At 39.9% G+C, this 22899-nt stretch overlaps 1 protein-coding gene across 3 annotated transcripts; it reads right to left on the bottom strand.

Annotated features, from left to right (window-relative positions):
- Nucleotides 1–9998: 9998 nt before the first annotated feature.
- On the bottom strand, nucleotides 9999–20981 carry tbx20 (T-box transcription factor 20). 3 transcript variants are annotated; one of them, XM_036539767.1, is made up of 9 exons: nucleotides 20801–20981; nucleotides 18870–19104; nucleotides 17647–17811; nucleotides 16591–16699; nucleotides 14271–14429; nucleotides 13477–13553; nucleotides 12407–12409; nucleotides 10842–10954; nucleotides 9999–10339 (listed from the first exon to the last, which is right to left on the bottom strand). In XM_036539767.1, the coding sequence occupies exons 1-9, from the start codon at nucleotides 20925–20927 to the stop codon at nucleotides 9999–10001; spliced, it is 1329 nt and encodes a 442-aa protein (XP_036395660.1). In that variant the 5' UTR covers nucleotides 20928–20981. The 3 variants fall into 3 exon arrangements, with proteins under 3 accessions (XP_036395660.1, XP_036395658.1, XP_036395659.1); XM_036539765.1 differs by lacking the exon at nucleotides 12407–12409 and having other exon boundaries at nucleotides 13447–13553; XM_036539766.1 differs by lacking the exon at nucleotides 12407–12409.
- Between the last annotated feature and the right edge of the window lie 1918 nt (nucleotides 20982–22899).

The following is a 22899-nucleotide window of genomic DNA, read 5'->3' as shown; positions in this document are numbered from 1 at the left end:
TGAAAGAAGCATTTTTGAATAAAAACCAGCTTTGGTTTTATATTGTGGTAGTGCACATCTGTTTGTGGGATGGGTTAAAAAGGGCATAAGTACCATATTCATTTTGGAATGGTGTGGACAACTAGCCTATCTCAAGGACAGATGCGGTGCCTTACTTGACATCAAGCATATATATGATATGTGGTCAGGGCACAAAACAGTGAACCCAGTCCACTGCATTAAGTCCCTTCCTTTGTGTCCACATCCTGAACACAGCCATATCAAAAGGTTATGCGTTACAGCAGGGTTGTCACAAGATTTTCAGATGTGCCATTATATTACAGCAAGCATGAACAACTCTGTGGTTGCTGTTCTCACCTCAAATTAGTGATACCAAAAATGTGAATTGCAAGAAAACAACTGAAAATGCAATTCAGTATAGTTTCTGTTAATTTCTTCTAACAGAAAATGAACTATCAGTTTGCTAATGCTAATCTGAATGGAGTGCACAGGTCAGGCTTAAGCCCTGTGTCTGTAAGGAACGGTATTCATGGATCAGTATCTAAAATAATACATAATTTGAGAATGTTTAAATGCAAAATATAATTTTCTTCCCAATTGTGTATCATGAAATGCATACAAATGTAGTTAATTGAGTTACATGAACTTGTCTTCCTTGAGATTTAAGCCATTTATAACAGACGTTCATAGTACTATTTAAATACATTTCTTAATTATTTTGCTTGAATATGTGCATTTTCATGAAAACGAAGCTGGAGAAAAACCTATTTTTTATAATGAAATAATTGTCATTCTAAGACTAATAAAGGTTTAGTTGAGATGACCTGGTGAAAATCTACCACAGGGATCTCTGCTAAAAGACAGGATGTCAGACTATCATCAAAGAGAACAACAACTGTTGCGTCCAGTGGCCTGACCATGTATTTGGCATAGAACAGGACCAAATCAGTTGAGTGTCTTGTGCTATCAGTTGGGAATGTCACACCATCAACTCTGTTGAAATTATCCACATAGATCTCATAATGTGTTGTCAAAGTTAATGCTACAAGAATCTTATTTAATTACGAACACCCTTGTTTATGCAGGCTTCTCACTGGTTCTTACTGTAACAATTTTCGCAGTATTCAGTGTGATACAACACGTTCTGCCAAACAGGTCAGGTTACATATTCTAGGTTCAAACACCACCTTAAAACAGTACAGTTTAACAACAAAAAAAAGTAGTTTGGCAACATCATTACTGACAGACCTGACAGCAAAAACATGAAATGTTTGAGTCCCTCAACAAACTCATCACACTGGGCTTTTAGCGCACAATGCAATGTTACATCATGTAGGCCTTCACTTGTACCACTATCCCACCTTTATGTCTGGCACTCTGTAACACACCCTTTTATTAACCAATGTGAAACACACCCCTAAATCAAAACATCACAAAAGTCATTTTGTTGTATTTCGCTTAGTGTAACGTGGCTTAGCTTACAATATTTGGTCAGCACTGTCGTAGCACTGTTTTAAATTTAGCATTCATTATTTCTCTGTCCTCGTCTCCTGAGCTGAGTGTCAGAGCTGATAATATTCAATGTTATTTACATAATATTCTAGTGCAAATGCCCATACTAACCAAATTGTGGTGCCTTATTCAAAACAAAAACATGAATAAGTACACTTGGTTGAGTTTTGTCTGCCAAATAGAAATAAATTAAATTATATATAAAATACTTTATAACAAATATAAAGTCTAATGAGACCATTTATTTACCTGAACATAGTTTGCAAGCAACCTGAGTACTAGCCCATTGTAGAAAAACCCACGCTTTTGCTATTTATGTCATATTCGAAAGCACTTTATAGAGCAACCACTAGATGGCGGAAAAGGTCCATCTCAGTACCAAACAAAAATTGGTTTTCTGCTGTTAAGAGTGAATGTTTTTTTTTTTCTTTTACCAAAGTCCAGTGAAAATCAGTACTGTAAATTACACACATATTACGATGGCATACATTTTAAGGGTTTTAAGCTGATGCCTTGTACGAATGCAAATTGTTGCCATCTAGTCCTCCATATGTACCCCTAGCTGAATAAGAATTACTACTAATAATAATATCCTAAATATATAAGACGCAGAGCAGGTACAAATAGATAATGTTCGCACTGGCTCCTTTTCTATTGTTCCTGATGCAAAAAGAGGGAAAAACATAAAACCATAGAAGTATACTTAAAGTCACTTAAATGGAATTATGTGGAATTTAGTAAGAAAATGCATTATACACAAATGTTTAAACTTTGCCAGGGACATATCTGCCAATATTCCTGTCAATGCTTGTTCTTAAAAATGATTTCCTGCTTCTGTTCTCCTTTCCAAGGCCATTGTTTTCAGGCTTTCATTAGAGAAGGGACAATTTGTGGTGAAAGGAGGGGAATGATGTCAGTGCTGTGTGAGAATGACTGATCATAAATACGCTGCTGTAGGTATGTAAAAGGCATATGGAAGACATACTGTTGCATAAACCCAATGCCTTTGTTCAGTAATCAAAATGTTGATGATTATATATTAAAATATTAAGTGATTTTAAGATGTTAAGTGATTTTGAAATACCACAAAGACTTCACAAAAGTGAAGCCTTTGTGGTATTCTGAAGCCTCCCCTCTCTCAGCTGTGAATCCCATCTCTGAAGAGTCCCTTCGTGAGGGTCACTGTGCCCAATCCAAAGGCCATACAGGTGAGGCAGCCATACTGTAAGCATGGCCTTTTAGATCCACTCAGCAATTAAAAACACAGCTTTTAGAGCAACAACAGCTCTACAAAGATGTCCGATGTCACCAAGGCGACCGTATCACTTTCTCTGCCAGTAAGGTTAAATCTGGGGGAGGTCTGAAGGAGCCTCACTCCCCCTCTCATTCCCCGCCTGATGCGCAGAGATATGGAGGTAAGACGGAAATGGGGGAGACGCAGTGCACTCCAGAGTCTCGAGAAAACCTCTAATCAAATGAGGATGGATTTTGTTTTGTACGTTGTACACGTACAATTAATTATTCATGGCAGTGGCATTATTGGGTTTTCATTTCGTTAAGGGGCCTCTAAGTAACTGAGCAAATCAGGTTACGGCAGTGGTCAAGGTTGGAGGACCTTATCAGAAGTCAGATTTCTATTGACATTTGGGTTTGTACAAGATTTTGACATCGTAATAAACTTCACAGGAGCTCTTTTCTCCTGCTGGGCCTAAGTGTCTACCCCCTGACTCCTCTGTGGACCTTAAACAGCAGGTGAGACATCTGAACTGCCATGACTAATGAAAACCCAACCTGTCTGTGCTGAAGTGAAACCACAGACCCATGATGGAAGTGAGAAATAATGCAAGTAAAATTTGTATATATCTAATGAAGCTGTTTGCATTTAGAGGTAATATAGATCCAAACATATAGTTCTTAACATTTTTATAACTGTGATGATGAATAATAAGAGGAGAGCCCAGATTTATCTCTGAGTGGTAGGTCACTTGACCCTGAGCCTCAGAGTGGCAGGTATGAATCTGTTGGACTGACTGATCCTAGGTGCTATACGTTACATTAGCTCTTATCCAGAGCAACACATATAACTTACTATTTTTACAAGTTATGAATTTACACAGTTGGATATTTACTGAGTCCATTATGGGTAAGTAATTTGCCTGAGAGTACAACAGCAGTACTTCACCTGGGAAACGGCAACCTTTGAGTTAAGATTACTTTAAATGTATGAAGTGTAAATAAAGACAATACATAAAAGTTGAGTTGCCAGTAACTCATATTGATATGACAAGCCATACTTCCTGAAGCCCTCTGTCTATTCAGACAGATAAGCCCCAGTAATGCTGCGATTACGCATTTGAAAGAATTAGCTAGCATCGCACTGTGCCTCTTATCCTAACCATTACAGGAAAGAGCTCTCTTTTCAGAAAGAAACCTTTTTTCTGGGTCATCTGCCGCAAGAATTATTTCAGTCAGCTTCACAGCTACAGCACTGCTGCTGCCTCGTATTGTGATGTATGCCCCATTTCTCTTCCAGACATTTTAAACGACCTTAAAAATGTAAAATTGATGGAAATGACATTACATTCAGTTGGTAATCCTTATTGTGTAAATTAGCCGGTGAATTTCCGAAATGGACTCGGGCTAGCTGTCTTCTCAATTTATTCCACGATACCTCGCGGATGCTGTACAGCCCGTCCCTCTCCTTATAATCCAATCAGAATAGTCTTAGATGTTATTTATTTGATTATTTATTTATTTTCAACGGATGTAAGTGATTTTTATCATGGGCTAAAGACGCCCCTCTTTTCCTGGTGAAACGTTCCGCGATCGATCCGTCAGTACGTCAGTACGCGGCTTGGTTGAGAGCGTATTACCTACATCACTCGGACTTGTCACGACGCCAAGTTCATTGAGACCCGGACCCTTAATTGCGTAATTTGAAATGAACGGGATAGGGCTGACCCTATTTTGCCAAGATTCTCTATTTGGGATCCTGACAACTCATCGGGCATTCCTGAACCAACATATAAGGTTTACTTATTTATTTATTAGCCAATCAGATTGTAAGAACACATTGTGTACCGGTGACGTGCAAATAGCGTTCAAACTTAATGTGAAACAGCACATGCAACAGCAGTGTATTTGGGCGTTTGCTTCATTTGCTTGACTGTGCCATTGTTCTGTGAAGGCAGCCGTTTAAATGCAGGAGGAGGAAGAGTTGGATGAGGTACTGTAGGCTATCTGATTGAAGAAAGCTCAGCGTTACGCAATAAACGCAACAAAGGTTATTTGGATAGAATTGCAAAATCTCATGCTCGGTGAGAGATTTAAGTGGTAGATTAGCGGTAATTGCATAATATCTACCATTTAAAACGGAAAGGCAGCGACTTCAAACGAGTCCTCGGCTATCCCCATGTAAACTGCTGTGCTTCAGTTTTTCAAAATTATCAATAACATTTACTACTCTAACAGAGTGTAACTGTTTAAATTAAAACCCCCGTTTTCCACCCACCAAATTTAACGATTAGTGCTCAGCTCCGTTGAAACCTGTTTAATTGTCGTTCTCTAATTGTGTGCGGAGGCCAGCCACACCGCAGCACATTGGTTAAACCACACCTGTTTAGGCCTGACTAGCCTATGACTAAATAAAAAGGTGTGGCTGGAGACCTGCACGTTTAGAAGTTGGCTATGTTCCGCTGTGTTTCTGCTAGGAGCTGGGTCCCGTTTTGTGTTGATTGTCAAAATTTGTTTTTGTAAAATTTTCCTTCTGCTGCTTTTCTTTGTGGTGCTCAAGCCAGCACTGTGGCAATGGCCGTGAACTAATTTTTAACGCAATTCTTTATAGTTATTGTATGTACAGCAAACCATAATGATGCCAAACCCCTTTTTTATTAACAGCTGTTCCCAGTCTTGCCAAATAAGAATGAGCACATTTGAGCCAGTTACGCATAATATGCATAGTAAGTTACTGCAATCCTCTGTCAGCCTAAATACAGACATTTGTCATGACTGCTTATTTTCATTTGCATTATTTGTCATTATGTATATTATTGACATCACATATTCATAGCCCTTAACAACTAGCATAGCTTACCCTTTTTTTAGATATCCATTTTAACAGCTGGTTACTTACTGAGGTAATTGAGGTTGAGCACCTTGCCCTGCCCCAGCTGGGCACTGAACCTTTAAGCACAGCTCTGGTGCCTGTACACTTTCTGTCCCTTTCTGGATAATGACATGTATGAGGGTTTTGTGTGATGGTGCATTTCGTCCAAAGGGGGCACACCCTCAGAGTCACACAGAGAGTGGATGATGGACATGGTGCTGGTTCCAATTAAGGCTGTAATGGCCTGGTTTTTCGGTGGGGCTGGGGTGAGGACTGTTGTCTCCTTTTGCTGTCGAGAACCACAAGGAGGAAATATGTCTTTGTGTTGTTCCAATTCTCAAGCAGGAGTGACCTTTCAGTTAAGAGGAAAATGTAGGATGTTGACATTTCACAATGCTTCTAATAGCACTTGAGAGGAATGTAAGCTTACCATTTTCTTCAGCTGATATGGAAAACAGTGATTTATCCCATTGCATTATTCTATCTCTTGCTAACACACGAGGGAAATTTTTACTAACCCAATTCAAGTTAAGTACCACAGTTAACAGTACAACAGCAGTGGTTTCAGTTTCCTGGATGAAAGGGAGCTTTAGAAGGAAGAATGATGTATTGGTTAACCATGCTGTCCTAAATCTGTAATGGCCTAAATCGGTAAAATCGCATTGTGATGTGTCAGGATTAAAAAATATCGTAGACGATTAACGTAGAACCCGTCTTCCAATCAACCTGTGCTTGAGTGTGTTTACCACATTCAGCCACAAGAGGGTACTACAACTCCCTTTCTCACCAGTAGTTATATGGCGTTTGAGAAGTATAGGGACAACAACTGTCCTGAGGTCAGTCAGAATCATGTACTTGTATTTTTGTAAATTTCAACAATGAACCGAAACGACATCTCTGAACACACCTGTAAGCATGGCCCATATGCCTCATCAACTTTTTGAGACAGTGGCTTTTGAACTGGCTGGCTTTTGAATAGGAAAAGTGTAATTTATATTTTGATGTATTGATGTTTTTATTGCTTTCATTGTACCACAGGATCCCCTTCAAAAATAAGATGTTTCATTTTGAAGAATTTATCCTGCATACAAAAAATCTAAATAAAAATATAGTTGCATGCTTTGTATTTCAAATTTTATATTACATATATGTTGAATGTGTGTATGTACTGTACATTGTGACCCTCAATGTGGAATAACAAGACTCTCCCACATGTGCCTTAATACTGTGTCTGTGAAATAATTTTAAACAATTTCACATTTGTACAACGTCAGAGCAACATTGAGACAATATTATATGAGGTGTGATGTTCCAGTGTCAGTTCAGTCCATTTGACATAAAATATGGATCCATCATATCCCCTGGATTGGTTGCATAATTGGTTGCAAATCTTTTTTGGTCTGATATTGAGACACATTCACACTGGATCTTTTTAAAGGGGTGATATATTTTTTTCATCGTTTACAAATATCTATTTTTGAATGCCTCAAATATTACATAATGCATTGTCATTTTTTTCAGAGCAGAAATAAATATATTGCACTTAAAAAATCAACAACAACAAAAAAAAACTTTTAGATGATGCTCCATGTTTAGGTTACATTATACAGGATATAAAAAAAATACAAACAAAAAATGGTAATTCTTTGCAGATCTGTTTTCAATGTCATAACTATGTGTAACATGGAGCTTTTTTTTCTCCACAAATGCAGGAAATGCTTTCACACTCAAGCTGGTCCATTCCACCCTGAAAGGAGTCAAATGGCAGTTTGAAACAGGATGTTCTTTGGGGTGGAAGCTCAGCTCAAAAGCAGACCAAGCACCTTCCACTATTGCGCAAAAAAGGAAACACATTTGAATTTAATATATGTGCTATAAAAGGGAAAATTAAATGCATCAAAAAATGTGACGAGGAACTGCAAACACAAAAGTTTATCAAGATGGAAAAAATTCAGTCCAGAGTCTGTTTATTGCGATCGTGATTTGATTTTCAGACTGGTCTAGGGGATGTGAGAAGATTATCTGCTGTTCTATTGCATTTTATGTCTCCGTTTAGTGTCTGGGTAGTTCACACCTCACCGACTGTCCTTGTGATAGTATACAAATAACCAGAGACCAAATTAAAGTTGCTGGAGCTTTTTTTCCTAAAAAAAAAGGGTGAAAAATTTTAACTAAAATCGAAATATACTGAAAATTACATTTGACAACTCAGAATTTACCATCATTAACATGTGCATGTACATGTGACATGTAATGCTTTAAAACTGACTTTTTTGTTTGTTTGACTTTTTTTGTTTAAATGTGTTTATTGACTTTTTTGTTTAAATGTGATGAATTTGAGATCACGATAATATTGTATATAACCAGCACTATATTTTCAAAGGAGGCAGGGCCGTTACCTGTTCTCCCAGTGACTAATTAAAATTCACTGAAACAGCTGCTTCACCATTCTCCCTTTCTACGCTCACCCAGCATAACATCCTCAAAATTTCTACAATGCCACAGCGGTGTATAGAGAAAACATTACGAACGGCAGGATTCAAATGTCTTTCTCAATAGGGCCTTCGTCTCACTGGAGGACCTGCTGCTGCCAGTACAAGCTCCTCACCTCCCATCCCCCTACGCTGCTGTTTGTCCATTACGGCTCTTAGCGTCTGCCATTATTTGGTGATTGGATTGTGACGAATTAGCTTGAATGAAACAGGCAGAGAGTGGGGCAGAACCAGCCGTGAGTCACTGCTGCCCTGGGAGAGGACGGAGATCTCATTATTTACAGGTGTGGACTTCCTCCAAGCTGCCTTGTCAACAGACAGACTGAGGTGATTATGCATTAGTCCTAAGGGGAAGGGGGGGTTATCAACACCCTGTTACAGATGTGCAAGGTGTGACTCAAATCAACACATATTCCCCTCAGCATGCTATCAATCACTCATTGCTTTGCAGGTCACCCAGGGTTAACATTAGCATGGCCATCAGAGGCACATACCAAAGCAGTAAACAGTTGCTCAGCTGAAAGAAAATAAATCCTCATTCTGGTGAGTAATTCTGGAAATTATTAAAATCTGTCTTCACATACTTGATGACAAAATCCCTTCTGCTTGGTACATATCCAAATGGCCAGCTATGGACTAACGCTGGGTTCACAGTTTTTAAACAGAAGTAGTTGGGGACTATAGTACAGAGGACTATAGTTAGTTGAATGCAGTGAAGCGGTTTTGAACAGGGCAATAAATCATAGATTCTATGAAGTGAGTAAAAACCATAATGAGAAATAAGTGTACAACACACTTTCTGCAAAGAGGCTACACTGAAAATAAAAATGGGGACAAAAAAGCTTTAACAACAACCAACTCTTTTTGTTGAAATTTCATTTGGTTTGAAAAAATGTAGATTTTTTGCTGCAGACAATAGACTTGAGCATGCTTCCTAACATATGCCACTAAGACAGCTCCTATGTGCTCTGTAGTGCATCAGTATCACTATCTATTTACTTTTATCATACAGCATTATTATTATTGTTATCGTTTATACACAAGTGGGGCTGGAGGAAGAGGAGGAGGAGGCGGCGGCAGTGCTGTGATGGTCTCTGGTGTCGATGGCTGGCCACGGAGACAGGCTCGGTGAAAACACAAAGCTGGCTCGACCCAAATTCATACTTGGTTCAGTGCCCCCCACCTCAGTCTTGAGGTTTTTAAACAATTTATGGCTGCCTTTAAGTCTGTCCCACACAGTTTGGAAAGACCGGTCTGAGAGGCTGAGGGTTTGACTGTGGGCTGGGCAGGGTTTGAGACTGGCATGCAGTTTGCCCCTCCCCCCCGTGACACATCAGGCGTAGTCAGGAGGACTGAGCTACAGACGTCCCTCCAGTGCCACTGTCCAGGCAGGTAGTGTCCGGTGTGCAGTGAGGGGGCAGACAAGCGCCCCCTGGTGTGTCTCTTTGTCACGACAGGCGATTTTGTCTTTGCATTGCACTACTCCTCTGTTTCAGGAGGAAGGGAAGGAAAGACAGCGGGACATGACCGTTCATGGCAGAGTGAAAGCATGACCCACCAGCAAGACTGCAGAAGAAGCTGCCAGTCGCTCTTACGAGAGGGGATTGTGGGATGGCGGTGGAGTTGTCGGCACAGTCTACATCCTGCCAATCCTGTCAATTCCTCCGAGCACTCCTGTCTGTCTCAGTCCCAGACACAGATTCATATCCCGTTTCTGCTTCTTCTCCAGGAGGCCTTCGAGAGGCAGTGCCCCTGGGTCGTTGAGCTGATTTTTTTTTTTCATCAGACACAGTATTTACAATGATGAGGAAGAGGAAGGGGTGTGATGATGATGCTGCTTGTGATGATGATGATGATGATGATGATGATGGTGGTGGTGGTGGGGTGACTCATACGAAGGGGGTCATGACTGTGGAGGAGTGGCGCAGTCCCTGGATGGCTGCGTAGGGCCCCTGCTGGAAGTAGTGGTGGTAGCGCGGCATGTGGAAGGAGGGGAAGGTGGGTCCGCTGCCCTGCATGGTGCCTGCCAGGGCCGAGGGGGTCAGGGGCATGCCCAGCCGGCTGTAGGGGGGCAGGGAGCCCTGGATGGGGTGCGGCAGCGGGCTGGCCAGGGAGGCCGTGCTCGTCCCGATGGCGGACAGGGACTGCGGGTGCTGGAAGCCCGAAAAGCCGGAGGTGGTGGTCACCCAGGAGCTCAGGGAGAGGTTGTCTGAGGCTGTGAAGGCAGAGCCTGAGGGGGAGACAGGGAGGGAGAGAGAGAATTAGCATCACAGGCTCCTTCCACGGTAAAGTTGTGTAGCAGACACATCAGAAACCCTAAAACACCAACCATGACAGTCATACTGAATAACAGCAAATATATGATCATCAGTACAAATCTGTTTCATTACAAGTCACTAGGTTGGCATTAGTTTAGGGTGGCAGCGTAGCATAGTGGTAAGGAGTAGGACTTGTAACCAAAAGGTTGCCAGTTCTGTTCCCTCCTGGGGGCTTACCTTGGGCAAGGTAATTGGCACAGTAAATATCCAGATGTATAAATGGGACACGTAGAAAATTGTTACCTATGTAAGTCGATTTGGATAAGAGTGTGTGCTAAATGCCAATAATAATAATAATGGCCGAATGAGGACTACGGATGCTGGGTTATTCAGATTACATTCTTAGCTGTTACATCACAGGCAGGTGCTTCTGTTTGACGTTACCGCCCTGAGTCAGAGGGTTGCGTCTCTCACCTCTGCTGTGGGCTGAGTGCCCGTCCTCACCCGAGGACTCCTCTTCTCCCGCGTACGTCCGGATGGGCGACCTGGCGTAGGAGTGCTTGTGGATCAAACTCTCAACACTTTCCCTACAGCAAAAACCACAGAAACATCCACAAATATGAATCTCCTCGAACCATACACAGAAACCCAAACCCGAGATGGAAATAATCCATACAGCACCCAGTAAGAGCCTATGCATGTAAAGCATGTTCATGTTGCAGGTAGTTTTATCTCCCTGCAGTGTGCATTGCCTTTAAAAATGACCAGTGAATTTCAGCAAGCATATAACTACTTTCTGTTAATATTCTGAGCTCAGGTGCCATTGCAATCAACTGAATATTGTGTTATTAATGAAAAAATGCATATCACCTGCTTCATTCCATAAATTAAAGTTAAATATGAAATAAATATGAAGTGCATTGTCCTTATATTTAATCTGGACCTCAGTATCTGCCCCCTTTCCCCACATTGGTACTGATTATGGGAAAGCTTCAGGCTCCCTCTGCTTTCAGCTGTTTCTGAATTTCAGCAACAGAGGACAACCGTCACTTAAAGTAAAAAATGTAAGAGGTTTTAAAAGGATCATTGCTCCAATATTATGGTAGGGCAGTTTTTTCTGTTTTTTTTTTTCCAAATTCGTAATCTGTAATTAGACCAATCATCAGGTTCAATTAACACAAGTAACCATGTGCTCAAAGTGCTTGGTGATGCAATGGTTTTAAAGAATGACCTTTAAAAAAATCAGGGTCGACAGTCTCTGTCAGCAGAGGGCCCAGACAGTATTCAAATATGTCCACACAGGCCCTGCGTGAGTCCGAACATTCCCTTCACTGTAATCACCGACACATCTTTGCGGCCCTTCAAATTGTTGTGAAATTCACGTGAATGCTGTTACACGTGCTATTCACCCTGGACTGTAGACATGAGGTCTGTGAGCAGGCTTAGTGTCAGTAGCCATGTTGAATATTCATTAAGAGCCGTCCCCACCCCCCACCCCCCACCTGCACGCTAACAACCTCCAGTAAATTAAATGGTCTTAAATGGTCTGTGAGAGTCATCCCCTAATGAGGTGACAGATGATGATGGCCTCTGGTCCGTCTGCCCCCGTTAGCCGCGGCTCCGTGACAAGCTACCGAGGGATCCCATCCCGTACGCCTCTCCCACTCTCTCTAAGATGGCTGACACGCTGCGGGAGGTAAAACCCCGAGTCCGCTCGGTGCTCCATACGCGCAGACCCCAGCCGCGCAGCACTCGTACAGCCGCGAATCCGCCTCGCTGGCGTAACAGCATTAGCCCTGCCAGAGAGGCCCTGTCAGACAGCGGACAGGACGAGAGTGGCCCGCATTATCAAAGCCATACATTCATATTAGCCCCCCAATTAGGTTAGGAAAGTGCAATATCTGTCAGCATACAATATAAATATGTGTGTTTTTATCAGAGATCTTCTCCCAGGAAGTGCCTCGCAGGGCCGCAGATAGGAGCTGTTTTCAATCAGTTACTGGGACCAATTGAATTACATCATGTTTTAGTGCAGTAACCGACTCCAGACTAATGCGATTTCTGCAGGTCTCTAAAGATCAATTGATCAGATCTAATTCATAACCCCCAAAGAGAGGGAGAAGGTTTTGCTTTTTTTGTCTGCTTTGTTAGGCGGTCTGACTTTTGGATGTTGGTGGAGAGGGCTGGTATGGTTTCATTAGAGTGTTTATCTATGCAATTGTGTTGAGATTGGCGATTTTAGAGGAGGGTCCCTATCTTGTCTTAAGGTTGTAGAATCCTTTGCACGGCCCCTTTGCTGTGTGCTTTTATTTGTATGTCAAAGGGCACTGTAACAGCGTAAGGCTAGACGTATCTCATATAGGAAAAGCATTTAGAGACAGAAAAATAAATGACTTTGTTTCATACTAATACCACAAATACGAGAGTCACTCCATCAGCCACTGGTCATTAATCATAGACCTGATACTGTTATTGGTTGTCTTAAACGGAATGTGCCAAACTTGCAGGCACATAACAGATTCTTCTAGCTGTTTGGCAATTGTTATGTTAGGTAGTGAGTAATTCATGGTTTTGATCAAATGCAGCCCTTTGATTATTCACAAAACTATTTCTGTGCTTACTTAAAGTGCCATCAGACCTATCCTGTCTCCTGCTCCTACAGTATCTGTATCTGGAACCCCTACTCTCCCTGCCAGTAATAATGAGAGAGAGCCATTTTACTTAAAGGCACATGTTGTGTTTTCACAATACTGGGCACATAAGTGTTTTCATGTTATCGTTATTTAAGATTGCTGCATTACAGTCACACTGCCACACCATCACAGGAAGGCTGAGAAAATGCCTGTCGTGATCTGGGAACACATTCCCTCTCTCACTCTCTGCTTCTCTCCCTCTCTCTGCCTCTCATATGGAAGTCACGGTGGTCGGAGCAGTAGCGCCGATACTCTCAGACCCCGCTAATGAACAGAAATAAATAAACGCTCCCCGGCCCTACACTAATGAGAGTATCAATGTGTCCAGTCCCCCAAAACACACGCACACACACGCTTATCTGGTCTGATGGCGGACAGAAATAAACAGACAGCAGTGGAAACAGCATTCCAAGTACCTCTCAATGTCGGTCAGCCTGGAGGAGTCTCTGAATCCTTTGGCAAAGGGGTTGCTGTCGATTTTCAGCTTGGTTATCTGTGAGGCAGGGGGGGGGACCAAATAGTGTGATTAAGGCCCCCTAACTGATACCACATTCTGACACTAAACACAGACTAAACATTCTGATCAGGGGCTACAAAAGGCCTCCAGCTCTTGCTCAGGGCTGCTGAATTGCAGCAGTAAATATTCAGTTTCATCTGAAAAGACTAAACCGGATAACGGTCGTCAACTCTACTCTGAAAAAAATGGGGTACAGCTAAATTTATTTAGGAATATGTAGTCATCACAGGCATTTTTCTTCATGCTGTAAACACAATATCCTGAAAACAGCATGTGTAATGTATTCAGTCTACAACAGAGTATCTGTTAAGGGCTTAATTCAATCTAGCTTCATAATGGTTTGTCTTTGAAAAACAATACAGCACTAATAGCATACAGTATATTAATATGTAAAGCTCAAATGCACGTTTTAACATTTTTCAAACCCAGTGCTATTGTGTAAATAATATGCAACAGAAGCACTTAGCTTTTCTTATCTTTGAAGTTGCATTTTAAGGACTAACTGTTTTGCAGCTCCTTTGAACCTCCCCCTTAGTAACATTCTTTAAATCTGAATTCAAGCCTCAATCAGATGCTTAATGATGAAACAGCAGCACTCTTAAATGAGAAACATAATGTGTCCATGAAGTTTCTGGCCTGTTCAGACCCTCCATTACAAAGTTTTTCCTTGCTAACAGTTGTGCTCGGACTCACCAGCTGGTTCTGGTAGGCCGTCACAGCAGTGAAGACGGTCTCGGTGAAGACGAAGGTGCGGAACTCTTCGGACTTGAGGTTAAGCAGCGAGGCAGTGTGGTCCTTCTTCTTGATTATGTGAACACGGGGCTGATATTTGTGCATGGAGTTCAGGATGATCTGGGGGAGGGTTAGGAAGTTGGGGAGAGAGCGTGATGAGAGACCAGGCCCTAGGCAAAAGCACTTTCCCACCTCTTTCCCTCCTTCAAAACCACACTACACTTTACTGTACCTTTCTTCAGTGTGATAAGATTAAATGCCATTTTGAAAAATGTCACAGATGTCTATTCAGTATTTTCTGAGAAGTGAAGCAACTCAAAGGTGTAGCAAAGTCTGTCTGTCTTTTAATCTGGGCTCTTACTCCTCAGCCTCAGGCTACCCACGCCCCAGAGTTTTCTGCCTCGAGTTTGTATCTCTGTTCTCCTTTTATTTCATAAATATTTCCCTTTCAGGACAGGGCCTTTGTCCTCTTCTTATTCCAAGTCAAAAGTATCCATTTAAACCAGGCACACACACTGAAGGGTATATTTACTTTATTACTTGGTAAGTTTGGGCCCAAAAAAAACACCACTGTATCCAAGTGTATCGTTGGTTTGCATTTTATTCCCTGGAAGCCGCTGAAATGAAATATAAAAATTCAGTGACGATGTAACGTAGCAGTTTAATGTGCGGATCTCTATGTCATGCTTGCTTGCTCTGCGCCTCGCCTTCCTGACGGCTCATTGGCTCTCGGGGGTGACACAAGCAGGGCTGACAGCACATGCACACTCTGCACAATGTCCGTCTCTTTGATCCTGATCCAAGCTCATCATCTCTCCATCCAGTGGATGTCGTTTTTAAATAGGAATGCTTCTTTCGGAGTGTAGACTCCAGCAGGGTGTTTAATATAAAGTTACATTAAAAAGAAGCACAGCAAGGAAAGAACTCCTTGTGGTTGTTTGTGGTGGGTTTTGGAGGGTGGTATTTAAGGCCCTGTGCTCATTCTCATGACGTTCAGGCCTGGCTGTTTGAATTGCTGCATTTGTATGTGGCCTGAATTCTGATTGGTCTAGAGTGGGGACTCGAGATTTCTCAGGCCACAATTTTTTATTTATTCTTATATTTCACTTCAATGCATGTTTGGCTACTGGCCAGTTTTACACATGGTCTAGGAAAACAGAACTACACAAGAATCATGAAAGGAGAGTGATTTTAAACAGCAAAAGAGAAATCTGAGTAAGCGCAAACCTTTTTTCCCCCACTAAAAAGTTCTCAACTGCACCTGTATTTCCAGGAGTATTTCCTTGGAATATTATCAGTGGAAATTTTATATGACGGCATCAGAAATGGGCCTTGCAAAAGGGCTGCTGTAATCATGTTGTAGTTTTAACTATATTTTATCTAAAATATAATTTTAACAAGAAAATAATTTCACAAAAGGCTTGTTCTACTGATCTCCGTTACCTATGAGCTATTCTTTTTACACTAACTTAATTCTGTGCACGTGACGGAACAAAAATGAACGTTAAAAACAAAACTAGCTGTCATTTATTTGTTGTCATAAAATTTTAGAACGTTTATTGTCTGTTTTTATTTACTTGGAAAAGTAGCCTCTGTCGGCTTGAGGTATTTTATTTTTAATTTATTTTTAACATTTTTTTTTCTAAAAAACAAAAGAAAGAAAGTCAGCCGCAAGTAAAATCTAGACTGTTCTGTCGATTAAATCCTGGTCCATGCTTTTCTAACAAAATAATAATATATTAAAATACTATTTTTAGTTCATACCATTATTTCCGGTCATTTTTCTAGGTTAGAAAAGCAACTGTATCAACTAGAAGGATTCCGGTGTTGAACGTAGATGTCGAACGCCTCATTTTTTTCTCTGCTACATATGTTTCACTCGTGTAAAGGCTACTTCACTCGTGTAAAATACTTATGCAGTATTTGTACAACTGCAAATATAAATCGTCATAAACTGCTGGCAATAAACTAGGTGGATGGATAAAAATGAACATTTCTCCATAGCGTCATTTATATTTGAATCCCTTCACTTTCATACAATAAATACTTAATCACACATGCACACGCTCACGCACACAATAAATAATAAAATCAAAGAGCCAGATTCGTTTCCTTTTTGTATGTGTAGTTCATTATTATTAAGCAGTATAATAATAATAATAATAATAATAATAATCGCTGCGTTAAATTTAATGCATTCTCAGGCAAGCTAAGATTGCAGAAACTTCAAAGAGAAATACGATGACCGAAAATCACAATGGCGAAATGAACAAGTACGTACATGGCCGTGCTGATCTAGTTCGTTGTTCGTAAGCTTGACTTTCTCGAAGGACACCATCTGCTTCAGCAACTGTTCTCCAGTAAACGGGGAATCTGGATGAACGTACAACCTGCAATTATAATAATATAAAATATTAACTTATTTACAATAACTGTGCTCAAGAGACGCCTTTATGGGGGGATACAACACAAATTACTTGTTAATACTGGCAACATGTTACAGCTGAATATATTCACCAAAGAAATTAAGGAAATACGTTGTTCAGGTGTATAACAGCAACTTTTATTTAGAATTTTATGACACCACCAATTTAATTAAAAAATAATTTTAATGGTCAAAATATATAAATATATGTTTAAATGTATTTAAACATAATGGGTTATTCAAACAGCCCTGACAAGGTGACAAGGCACTTAGACTGGGTTTCCAAACGAAAAACGATTAGGTTTAACATGCATCCATTCGGATAGTGCTTTTGGTGTAAGGGTGCGCACGGAAAATATATCATGTCATTCATTTTTCATTCCACTTTTGAATTCATTTGAAGAAAAAAAACATTGTATAAATTAATATTCTAACACCTGACAGCGCCAGTAATAACATATAAAAAATCGCCATACAGCAAGTTTGACACCCAAAGCCTCACTTTTTACGAGATGCTCATTTGTTTTGTATCAGTTTCGGCCCATTCATCTTTGTCTCCATTTTAAACAGGAATATAACGGTATAAATTACGTGCCTAAAGATGCAGCCGTGCTTGTTCAGTGTAATTCCTATGTCAAAGGGTGTATTTATAGCCACCCAAACAAATCTCTGCACATTCTAATGCAGACTCTGTTTTATCAGTTGCTGAAAATATTGGCTTCAGATTACACACTCTGTTATCTTTGTCTAAATTCAAGATTTTGAGCCGTGGCGTCAACCAAATCAGCAACAAATATGTCAATTTGCCAAAACTAAGCCGCTGTCTCTCCGTATTGTTGACGTAAAACACTGTCACAAGGAAACAAAGAGCTCCTACAGAGATAACAAAGGAAATCGAAAGAAACCACACACCGTGCTGGCAGAGGGGGGTCCGCTTTCCCAGCCACGAGCCAAGATGACCTATGGTAGGCGTATCGGTATCTCTTGTTGTCCACGGGAACAATGTCCATCAACACTATATATTTGGCGTCCGGGTCCACCCCGGAGAAAGACACGCGGATAGTTGGGAACATTCTTCTGTTAGGGACGGGAAAGAATGACAAACTTCAAAAGCTGTACAACCAGCAGAATACACTCAAAACAAACGGAAACTAAAGGACTATTATAATCGGAGGGAAAATAATACTCTTATATGAGAATAACATAAGAATATAAAAATGCCACAGTACAGTGTCAAAATACCTTCTGAAATAGAGCAGATAAGAAACTACTCTTAAAATGAGTATCATCACATAAAATGTGTGTATCGTGGAACATGTAAAGAAAATCTCGATTTATATTATTATTATTATTATTATTATTATTATTATTATTATTATTGTACTTCACTCTTGCATTTGTATTTGTGCAATTCATTATCTAATATATTTTTAAAACAATACAGGCATGCCTTTATATGGTATAGATTTATATATTTTTTTTCTTGCTATAAACTCCCATCACAACAGAAAATACACGGTATGTGAATTCGAACATTTCCGTAATTAAAATAACATTTAGCATAAATGAACTGATTTGTAAAATGTTTGCTTTTTAAAGCAAAACTCGTTACTATCGCATTGGGTAATTTAGTCAATATCAAACGGGTGCAATACTTATTATACACCTCAAAGGAAATAAAAATGTACTATCAGAATTGTTCAAATCCATATTATTATTAGTTATAGAAATAAATTATTAGTTATAGATCAGACGATGAATCCAGTACACCTATAATGCATTCGCTCTATTTGTTTTCTTTGAAATGTTTACTTATATGCTATTGTTTTATAATATGATGTAATATTTCACCTGTCTGGGTCAGTTACAGTAATTACTGAAAATCTAATTTCGGACGTAAATGTGAAGCAAATTACTTAAAATAACAGAAAGCTGCAATGCATACTTCAACCACATAAAACTGAATGCAACAAAATAATCTGAAATCACGGGGACAATTCTGCCCAGTAAGTGAAAGTTAAATTAAGATAATAAACAAATCTTGGAGGCGCGAGCCTCAGTGTCTCAAAACGATCCGCGTCGTAAATATTTTCGGTTTCTTTTTTAATGGCGTGACAGCAAATGGTTTTGTTTACCTCCCGGACTTCGTAATGATCATTTCTGTTCCGAGCTCGTGGAATTTATCCCAGAGTTCCTTGGTTTCCAGGCTGCAGCTGATTTTTGCCATCTCTTCGCTGGGCACACTCGGGGTGGTGGGGATGAGAGGCTCCGTGCAGATCGGGGGCGTGTTTCCGCTGAAGTCCCCGTGGGCCTCCAGAGTCGACAGGTCTGCCAGGCTCTGATTGCAAGACGACTTCTCCACAAATTGCTCTGGGAAGGACAACGCCGCACATTTGCCTCTGTGTTATATTATGACAGTTTACGCGCATCGAGCTTTGGAAAAAGGACAGGACATGCTCGTGCTTGATAAAACAGAAATGAGCGTCCAACATAGCAATGACACATTAGTGAGGTAGTAATCATAGGTTTTCAATGAGTCTAATAAACTGAATAGTTCACAGCCAAACAGATAATAATAATAACAATAATAATAATAATAATAATAATATCTCCTAATTAATAGTAGCGCTTAGCACCAGAAATATCTATAGTAGTGATATGAATTGGTTTGTCGTATTGAATTAAAATGAAGTTTAATAAATATTAAATATTCTGAAAACTCCGGTTCCATTTGAAAAAACTTTTTTTTTTTTTACTGAAAATGGAATATGAACTCACAAAATTTGAATATACAAGTACCTACGCAGTGAGATAAAAAAAGTCCAAATACTGTATTTCAACTAGGTCAAGTTAAACTCATTAGCTGAAATTGATTGACTGAACAAGCAAAGACGGTATAAAATTTCACTGCTCACATTTACTGTTAGCTTTTGGAAAACTGCAGATAATTCGGTTAAAGTACGACACCAACATTCCTTTGAAAAAGATGTCAGCGTTATTCAGACCCATTCGTTTATTGAGCCTTGGACGATTTTATGATGTGTAATCAGATGAATGGCGGCCTCAAATATTTTGTCATTCTTTTATTTGGATATTATGCTGTATACTTCACCGTTCAAGTTAACAATCGAAAAGAACCCAATTTTCCACAAGACCATGTTCATGTTCACAATCCAAGAGCCTCTTGAGCGATTTGACAGTGATGCATAGCCTACAACAAATACCGCAATATAATATTTAAGGACTTCCTATTTTATTCTAGAGTAAATTCTGCCTTGATTCTAAGGCCCCAGATTCCATTCAGGATTACAATCGAGAAATGCTATCCTATTTTCTATATAACGTCTAAATAGTTTTATTTAAAGATTAATACTCTTTTCCTCTACAATTGACAACTGAGTAAAATTAGAGAGAATTAGCCCTGCGCATATTGAGGCACGTTGTAAACAAATATTAACGACAGTTAGTAGGCCTGTACCAGCAATGCATTTTCATGGTAGAAACTCAAGAAACAAACAGCATCATAATTAATACTTAACGCATTGAGGACACGAGAGGTTCCTTTTGGCCCTCTTTAACTTAAATATCAATCATCCATTAAATGCGAGATGTGTGATGTATTGAGTTATCTCCTTTTAATAATACAGTTTGTTGTTTTGCATGTAAATGAAGAAGTATGATAGTAGTGATGACATACGTGTGTAAATGCGAACTGTTCTCTCTCCTATACCTACCACATGCGAAAATCTAAACCCAGTGATTTTCAAACCCATTAATTTAAGTCTCTACTTGTTTTAACACTTCTAAATACTTTCCTCACAACAAATTGAAATATTCCGTAAATGTAGCCAAATATGGTCTGTTGTGGTCTGGACTGTTGTGCTTGAAAGTGCCTTTACTGTTTTTTACTTAGATGACACTCACTCTCACACCGCATCTACATCACACATCATCTAGGAATAGACTAGCTAAGTCTGATAAAAATCACTCCAAGTTGTCAAACAACCTGTGTTATGGAGGACATTTGTTGTTTAAATTATTACTGTATTTAATGCAGACTACTTACCCAGTGGTTTGATGGTGTTTTCTTCTGCTTCCTTGTCCTTGGTTTTCCCACTTGACATGAGAGCAGCAATTGAAAACGCGTTCGCCCGAGAGGAGAGCTGGGGCTTCGGGGAGGACGTGTACTCCATGCCGGAAAGATTCTCTTCAGTTGCCGCAGAACGCAAACCGATTTCGTAACGCCAGCTGCAGCGTCAGGCAACCTCTCACCAAAACCGTGTAAGGAATACGAAGACTGCCGAAAATCAATTCAGTTCTTTTTTTAAACTGACACGTACATGATACAAGTTGAGGATATTAAAACTGATTAAAAACACGGTTCAGAGTTTGCCACGGTGAAGTCATAGTTTGAAACGTTTTCCCCTTTTGTCGACGTTGTTCTAGTCCAGGAGCAACCGCTACATTGCAGCTGCCGGACACTTGCACTGCCCTTAATTTTAGTTCCCCCTGGATCGCTATCGCCCACAGCCAATCGGCGTTTTGGACACGACGTCACTGCTATGCTGTCCTGCGAACTAAATCTGAGAACTAAATCGCAGCCATACAGCCTATTAAAAACAGCTTTTCTTCCTATTCCAATAATTAGGTAAAATTTGAGAGCATTCTAACCCTGATCCGACACTTCATGCCACGCTACACAAGGAATCAGATTGTTTATAGTGTAGACAGTACATCGAGTGACAAGGTTTGCGTATGGCAATTAAAGAAACACAGTGCATATCAATGAATCCCTATTTTATTACGTTTACAAACTTTCCTTTTTTATTTGCTCTGAAACTGATAGTGTTTTTTTTTAATATAAGATTTAATTACATCCCATTTAAACATTTAAATCTCATTTCTGTTTGATTGTCATTTTATTCGGTGTGTGTATTAAGATAAAGGCGATCTTTATTCATTGGCACTTCTCTGTGTATTTGGCCATTAGCGCGACGTGTAGTTCAACAATTCCTAGTCTGTTTCATTTTACCGCGCAAGCCCTTCAGTATGTGGAAAAGAGGTGATATCTGCATCTTGCATTTAATGGTGCAAGATATGTCTAGAACAAAAAAAAATGTAGACATAAAAAGCAACATGTCGTCACGTCAAATAATAGAATTGGACAGATCCTGTGTTCACAGTGTTTTTAAAAATATAAGAGAGATTCACAATATACAGACACATTCAACCACGCTAAGACTAACTAAGCTGTGGCCCAGGTTCAGTCTAAACACATAGCGTTTTGCCCTTAGTTTTGAGTAATGGATTTACTCAAATGTTATATTTCTCATACTTGCACGACACAGTTCGACAACCACTGAAACGAACGATGAAATGGGTAAAGTACAAAATAAGCGAATTATAAACGTTACCCAAATTTCAGGGCAAAACACATTCCGGTTATATTGACTGAGGTGAAGCTACATGTCACTTGGTTTCAAAAAATAATTGCAGCAACTAAGATATCTTGGGCAGCCTTAATGCTCAGACATAACTGCGGAAACATTTGTATATGGTGTTATTCAATGCTATGTGAGGAAGACTAGCGCCGGGTTAATCCCTTCTATGATACACACCACTGCACCCTAATCTGGTCGCGCTCCCCTCCCCTCAAGTGATTGCTGGAAAAAGAGAATGGGGCACCGGGTTAAAACTGTAGGCTACGTATTTTAACTGGCTCATGCAGAAAAAAATGGTTCATCTACGCGATGGGGTCCACCGTAAAAACAGTGTTATGGGGGAAATAAAATGAACCAATACTATGGCGTGATAATGCCGTTTAAAAACGCACAATAACTGAACTACTTACAATTATCTACATAAACCGTTTGCAACACCAAACAGCAAAGCGAAAATGCTGCCTACCATTGGTCTATGTATGTATATACGTTTTAGGTTTTGAAGATAACGTAATTGTCTGATATTTCTACTACTGCTGCTGCTGTTGCTAATAATAATAATAATAATAATAATAATACCAATAATAATAATAATATTTAGGAATTAAATCATGTTCAAAGGACCTGATAATCTGGAGGTACTCACAGCGGTAATTGTTTCTAATCGCACCGACGGTTTTATCCAGCATTTTAACATTTTTATTTTCTCTTTCAACTTCCGATA

This window comes from Megalops cyprinoides, chromosome 10 (assembly GCF_013368585.1).
Source record: "Megalops cyprinoides isolate fMegCyp1 chromosome 10, fMegCyp1.pri, whole genome shotgun sequence".
Taxonomy (NCBI): Eukaryota; Metazoa; Chordata; class Actinopteri; order Elopiformes; family Megalopidae; genus Megalops; species Megalops cyprinoides.
This window is presented reverse-complemented; position numbering and strand designations above follow the sequence as displayed.